General features: G+C 36.6%; 1 protein-coding gene across 1 annotated transcript; it reads left to right on the forward strand.

Moving 5' to 3' along the window:
• The first annotated feature begins 560 nt into the window (after positions 1-560).
• Positions 561-1,256, forward strand: LOC128985130 (uncharacterized). The gene has a single exon (XM_054404512.1). The coding sequence runs from the start codon at positions 561-563 to the stop codon at positions 1,254-1,256; it is 696 nt and encodes a 231-aa protein (XP_054260487.1).
• Positions 1,257-7,651: the final 6,395 nt, after the last annotated feature.

Here is a 7,651-nt window from a genome sequence, read left to right on the forward strand (position 1 = left end):
CTTGCTTAAACAGGCTTAAGGAATGATAGAAACAGGTCCAAGTCGTAAGGAAGTGGAGGGAAGTTGCAAAGGCAAATGGTCTGGAGTATGGGAAATGTCAAGTAAGTATAGAATACTACAAAGTCATGCTTAAAAAGGGTAAAGGATTGATAAAAACAGGTCCACGATGTAGAGGAAGTAGGGGGAAGTTGCAAAGGCAAAAGGTCTGGAGTGTGGGAAATGTCAGGTGACTATGGACATATACAACACCATGCTTAAAAAGGCTTAGGGAATAATGGAATCAGGTCCACGATGTAGAGGAAGTAGGGGGAAGTTGCAAAGGCAAAAGGTCTGGAGTGTGGGAAATGTCAGGTGACTATGGACATATACAACACCATGCTTAAAAAGGCTTAGGGAATAGTGGAAACAGGTCCAAGACGTAGATGAAGTGGAGGAAAGTTGCAAAGGGAAACGATCTGGAGTGTGAGAAATGTCAAATGACTATGTAAATATACAACGTCATGCTTAAATATGCTTAAGAACGATGTTCCATGCAACTGAATGCAAAAAAATGTCAGGTGATGACTTTTGGAAGAACCAAAACGCTGCTGTCCTTCAACTACTATCTTCACGGTGCGCAACTGGATAGGACCCTATCGATTAAGGATCTTGGAGTTTACCTCACACCTTGCTTGGATCCTGGACTTCACATTGCGAAAATCTGTTCCAAAGCTAATTCTGTTCTTGGGTTGATAGCCCGGTCTTCTAGAGGTTCTCTATCTACAGCATCAGTGAAGGTCTTGTACAACTCTCTTGTCCGTCCCATCTTGGAGTATGCTTCTCCTGTGTGGTCTCCTTATCAGGTTGGCCACTGTAACTCCCTGAACATGGTCCAGAGGCGCTTTCTCCGGCTGCTTGGTGTAAGAGATGGCATTAACTACCTCGACGTTAACGTCCACTTGATTGCAGTAGACCACGGTGTGCTTTCACTTACATCACGAAGAGCCACTTTTGATCTTCTACTACTCTTCAAGATCATCAATGGTCAGGTGGACAGTCCTGAACTTCTTGAACTGATTAATTTTCATGTCCCAGTCTCCACCCGGAGATCTCGTCCCTTCTCCAAGCATCACCAGCCAACTGCCTACGCTTACCATAGCACAGTTCCCCGTTTACTCCGTCTGGGAAATGCAGCTCAACTGGAGTTCTTCGGGCCTTCCTTGCCACTCTTTAGGAGAGTAGTATTTGAGTGGGCTGCTGACCAGATCCAGCTGTAGTCTTTGTGCCTTTGGTGGTGCCTCTAGAGGTCCACACTTCAAGTGCCACATGTGCAGTGAAGTGAGTGTGTTTTTGGTGGTGCCTCTAAAGGGCCACACAATCAGTGAGAGGAAGTGCCAACTGCCAAGCAATATTTTTCTGTCAATTCAAGTTTTTCTTTTTGTCTGAGATTTATCACTGTATCGTTTTCATTCTTAATATTTTAATCCCTGTTAATTTTTTTTTTAATCTTTATCAATTGTTGTTTCTCCTTGTTGTTGTTTTTTATAGTTTTTAATGATATATTCCTTTCAGTTATTTGTGTTATTTCTATTGATGATTGATCATCTTCTCGAATATTAATATCTTGTAATTAATAATTTGTAATATAACGGGATTGTTATTTATTTATATTGTTATGTATTATATTGTTATTTATTTTTATTGTTATTTATTGTTGATTTTTTTTATCGATTGTCTTATTGATTTTGTGTTTAAGCTGGAAACTTTTTTTCGCTCATTTTCAAATGGCTCTGTAGTTGGTATGTCTGTATAATGCACAATGTATAATGTAATCTTGTTTAAACCCACTTGTAAAATGGTGTTTGCCGTTTAATAAAAATGAAATAAAATGATATGAAATGAATTAAGGAATGATGGAAACAGGTCCACGACGTAGAGGAAGTGGAGGGAAGTTGCAAAGAAAAACTGTCTGAAGTGTAGGAAATGGCAAGTGACTATGGAAACATACAACACCATGATTATAAAGGCTTATTGAATTATTGAAACAGGTCCACGACGTAGAGGAAGTGGAGAGAATTTGCCAAGACAAAAGGTCTGGAGTGTGGGTTTCAGGTTGAGGTTCAGGTTCAGTTGAATAGTAGTTCGCCCCGAAGATGGATAGCTGCTACGCATCCGAAACGTCGGACTCTAGTTTAACTTATTTAACGACGCGGTCAACACCCGAAGACCAAGATTTGACATTCTTCCTATGTTTTTATTTTTTTAGCTTTCTCACTATTTATAATTCTTCTATTATTTTCTTAATTTATGTTGTTTGGATGGATAAAAAAGAAATAGGGCTTTATAGTATGTGGGATTTAATCGTATAAATAATAGATGTTGGTTACTAAATCCAACCAGTAACAACAATTAAGAAAATGGCAAAAATGACAATTGAGTGAAATCGTATAGCTACAGTCTAATTAAAATAAATTAAATTAGCCTATTAGTTAAATTGTCCTTTAACTCAATGACATTTAAAGATTTTTTAAAAGGTCTAAATAAATTATAAACAATGCAATAATGATTTTTAAAGAGTATTTAGTTAATCTGAAGAAAAGCTGAGTTCCATTTGGAAGAATACAGTTGGGCTTCATATTTGAAACCGATTCAACATCGTTGTAACCCATATGACAAGCAAAATCGACAAAGGGACAACATTCTGTTTACAATTTAACTTGGGACGAAGTTTGCAGAGCCATCAGTCGTCTGTGTGACTTCATTAACATTTGTACGTAGACAATTACCGAGTAATGCATAAATGTAATTAAATTTATCATGCACAATTGGTATAATTTGTTTTATAAGTTTACTACAATAAGCTACATTTTTTTAAATGTACCGGTTTATGTTCGAAAAATATCGTTTCATTACATGCATGATTTCGAAATGCATTGACTTTTAGTTACCAAATTAGTATTTTTCAGCAACATTCACAGTTCTTTATGATAGGCCTACTGGTCCACCAATAAATTTGTTACAGTAGGTCCAAAATGATGTATTCCTAAAACTACAACAATATGCTCTCCCTAAATTAATCAATACATTTAGTTGTTTTTATCATTCCTTTACCCTTTTTAAGCATGACTTTGTAGTATTCTATACTTACTTGTCATTTCCCATACTCCAGACCGTTTGCCTTTGCAACTTCCCTCCACTTCCTCTACGACGTTGACCTGTTTCCATCATTCCTTAAGCCTGTTTAAGCAAGGCGTTGTATTATTCCATAGTCACTTGACATTTCCCACACTCCAGCCCTTTTGCCATTGCAACTTCCCTCCATTTCCTTTACGTCCTGGACCTGTTTCTATCATTCCCTAAGCCTTTTTTTTAGAATAAAACAGTTGTTAACTTGTTTCAAAACAGTTGTAAACTTGTTTTAAAACGGTTAAAAAAACTTGTTTTAAAACAAGTTTTTCAATTGTTTTAATACAAGTTTTTCAATTGTTTTAATACAAGTTTTTCAATTGTTTGAATACAAGTTTTAAAACAAGTTTTTCAATTGTTTTAAAACAAGTTCCATTTAGCTAGAACATCCACAAACACGGAGAAGTGTCCCAGACAGCACACTTTCTCCTCAGGACATCCCACGGATATTGCGACAGGATATGCAAGATATCCCATAGTGGTCCTATGGTCAACTTGGGATATCACAGGATATCCACAGGAATGCCTAATGTCCCCGCCCGGGGATGTCCTACGGATAAGCTCACACGCATATCCGTGGGACATCCGAGGTCATCCCAGGGTAGTCCTCAGGACATTCTCAGGACAAATGGGACTACTATGGGATGTCCCTGGGATAAAGTGTGGTCTGGGCCTGAACATAAAAAACACAAAATAATATAGATTTAGTATGAAAAGCTTAATTATAAGTTTAGTAAATTGATTAAATAGTTAATAAACACAAATTTTGAAGAAAAAAACGAGAAAAAAGTTTTTGGCCCAGACGGGTTTCGAACCTGGTACCTTCGCCTTATGAGCCTCTTACCTTACCTCCTGAGCTATCAGCGCTTGTTGATCTTTGGTGTTTTCAAGTGGTTAAAGAGTAGCCGACAGTTGCAATGGTCGCAATACTTAAAATATTTTTGATACTACAGTATAGGCTATATATGATTCTGTTAATCTGTTTAGACCTCAAGTAGGCTAGTTGAATTGTTTTTCTGGTAGTTGGAGAGGATACTGGTATTTGAATATAGATTATTTAATCACCATTAGATTAGCACTGTAATAATTGATTGTTATATGATTAAAATTAGTTTTTTGTTGTTTCATTAATTTAAAGTTAGAATTTAATTCACATTTCACACAACTATGATAGAACTCTAGTTTTCCTGAACTCAGTGGTAGTAATATGTCAGTAAAGTAAAGTCAACCCTTGCTAGCCATAGTATTAACAAGACATATTTTCAATCTGGGAAACCTTAAACTTTTAAAATAAATTATAAAACCTCAACCTCTTAATGCGTGGGAATCTTATTTTTAGAAAAAAAAACAGACCAAAATTATTTGTTAAATAATGAAGACGGCCCAATTATAAATTCGGAATTACTGAAAATAATTACATCAAGAACAACACTGTAACATATCCAAAATTCAAAAGATTAATTTGTCTAATACCGTATTATTTTTTATTTTTCCAATATCCTTTAAATCATCTGTTTTAACTTTGTTTAAAATAAATTTATTAAGTAAATATTTACTTTTTGTACTAGTGTAAACACAGCCTGAAGATGGAAACCAAGTTTCTGAAAGCACTAGTGAAAAATACTAATTATTATTATATATTGGCCTTGTTGAACATTTAAATTTAGATATACTGTACATTTCATCAGTGGTAGTATTTTTTTTCTTCAGTTTGTTACCGGGACATTACGGGACATTACAGGATATCCAGTGGATTTTGTACATGTCCCGGGATGTCATGGGACATTCTGGGATATCCTATGGCATTCGTACATATCCCGGGACTTTACAGGATATCCTGAGGTTAACTTACAAATCCCGGGACATTACGGTATATTGTAGGATATCCTGTGGATTTCGTACTCGTCCCGGGATTTTGCGGGATATCCTGAGGATAGCGCACATATCCCGAGACATTCTCAGGACATATGGGACTACTATGGGATGTCCCTGGGATAAAGTGTGCTGTCTGGGGTAATCTTTGCTTAATAGATACAACTTATGTTTTTCCCTTCGTACTGGACTTGGTAATTTGCTAGTATACTGTAATAGCTTGTTATAAACACATGCTACAAAGAGTTTTGTTTAATTTTTTCTTGTTATTTTATTCAACCAACATAGTTACTTGGCAACCCTTAAGGCCAATGATTTTACATTTTCAAATTAGTAGTGGGGCGGAATACGAATTTTCCTGAGGTAGTGGCTGTCGCCAATCACGTTATTAGGGCTATAAATACCTAGTTCCAAAATTTAGTCAAAATCCATCCGCTGGATTTCAAGGTACATATTACAGGCAGATTACAGACAGACAAACAGACATAACTTGTATTAGAGTATAGGATTTAATTTCTTTGGATCTGAAATATGAAATAAGCTTTTGGCAGTTCTTCTTGTTTACATTGAAATATCAAAGCAAAGATAAACATAATGAGTTTTCTCATTCTACCATGGAGACCAATCAATATTTCCTTTTAAAGGTTATTAAAAAAAATAGCAAAACAGCCATTGGTGACGTGTATGTTCATAGCATACACTAACAACCACTTAGCTAAAAGATTCGCCCAATCCGATGATTTCGAGGTGTATGTCTAAACCAAGGATTATGAACCCCTCACTATGCCCCAGTGGTTGTAGTATATCGCTAAAAACACACAGGTCACCAATTAATTGCCACACAGGACGAGATTCGAACCCGAGCAGACGAATGTTACTGGCCAAGTGACACACGCCCTAGCCTTCTCGGCTATCTGTGCTTGAAGACTGAGGAGTCAAAAACCGGTATTTAAGCTGAGGCCACCGATTGCGAATAGATAGCGCTGCAGATGGTTGTTCAATGCGTTACTAGGTAGCAGCACCAGTTAGTCACGGACTATTTAGATGAAATCTTTTAGTTTAAACACAACAGTGATCATAAATGTGTTCCCAAGACTTTACTGCAAAACATTAGTTTCCCTAAAATGGCTATATTACGATAACCTCGTCCAACTAAATCAAGGTTAAATTCAATATTACATTGTAAACTATATGTCTTTTGATTTTATGAGATTTTGGTTTCAAATAATGCTATCAGAACATAAAAAATTATAGGAAAACCAGAAAAATTACAACAAAAACTAAGTTTTATTTAATGTTTACTACAAATACCGGGATTTATCTTTCTAATATATTTTCTTATTGTGTTATTATTCAAAATAACCTAATTAATAAAGGGTTAAACCTGTTTAGGCAAAGCGTTGTATAATTCCATAGTCACTTGACATTTACCACACTCCACACCTTTTGCCTTTGCATTTCCCTCCATTTCCTATACGTCGTAGACCTGTTTCCATCATTCCCTAAGCCTTATTAAGCATAAAAGAGTTGTAAACTTGTTTTAAAACGGTTAAAAAACTTGTTTTAAAACAGTTAAAAAACTTGTTTTGAAACCATTGAAAAACTTGTTTGCTGATGGAAACAGGTCCACGTCGTAGAGGAAGTGGAGGAAAGTTGCAAAGGCAAAACGTCTGGAGTGTGGAAAATGTCAAGTGACTATGGAAATATACAACACCATGCTTAAAAAGGCTTAGGGAATAATGGAATCAGGTCCACGATGTAGAGGAAGTAGGGGGAAGTTGCAAAGGCAAAAGGTCTGGAGTGTGGGAAATGTCAGGTGACTATAAAAAAAAATATACAACACCATGCTTAAAAAGGCTTAGGGAATAATGGAATCAAGTACACGATGTAGAGGAAGTAGGGGGAAGTTGCAAAGGCAAAAGGTCTGGAGTGCGGGAAATGTCAGGTGACTATGGAAATATACACCACCATAATTAAAAAGGCTTAGGGAATAATGGAATCAGGTCCACGATGTAGAGGAAGTAGGGGGATGTTGCAAAGGCAAAAGGTCTGGAGTGTGGAAAATGTCAAGTGACTATGGAAATATACAACACCATGATTAAAAAGGCTTAGGGAATTATGGAAACAGGTCCATGACGTAGAGGAAGTGGACAGAAGTTGCAAAGGCAAAAGGTCTGGAGTGTGGAAAATGTCAAGTGACTATGGAAATATACAACACCATGCTTAAAAAGGCTTAGGGAATAATGGAATCATTACAGCCTTCCTCTACATCGTGGACCTGATTCCATTATTCCCTAAGCCTTTTTAAGCATGGTGTTGTATATTTCCATAGTCACCTGACATTTCCTACACTCCAGACCTTTTGCCTTTGCAACTTCCCCCTACTTCCTCTACATCGTGGACCTGTTTTTATCATTCCTTTACCCTTTTTAAGCATTACTTTTTTAGTATTCTATACTTACTTGACATTTCCCATACTCCAGACCATTTGCCTTTGCAACTTCCCTCCACTTCCTTTACGACTTGGACCTGTTTCCATCATTCCTTAAGCCTGTTTAAGCAAGGCGTTGTATTATTTCATAGTCACTTGACATTGCCCACACTCTAGACTGTT

Source organism: Macrosteles quadrilineatus, unplaced genomic scaffold (genome assembly GCF_028750875.1).
Source record: "Macrosteles quadrilineatus isolate MER2022 unplaced genomic scaffold, UCM_ALF_1.0 Scaffold_2__2_contigs__length_208266976, whole genome shotgun sequence".
NCBI classification, from domain to species: Eukaryota; Metazoa; Arthropoda; class Insecta; order Hemiptera; family Cicadellidae; genus Macrosteles; species Macrosteles quadrilineatus.

Coding starts and splice junctions, on each gene's coding strand:
- LOC128985130 (XM_054404512.1), top strand. CDS start 561: ATGACTTTTGGAAGAACCAAAACGCTGCTGTCCTTCAACTACTATCTT.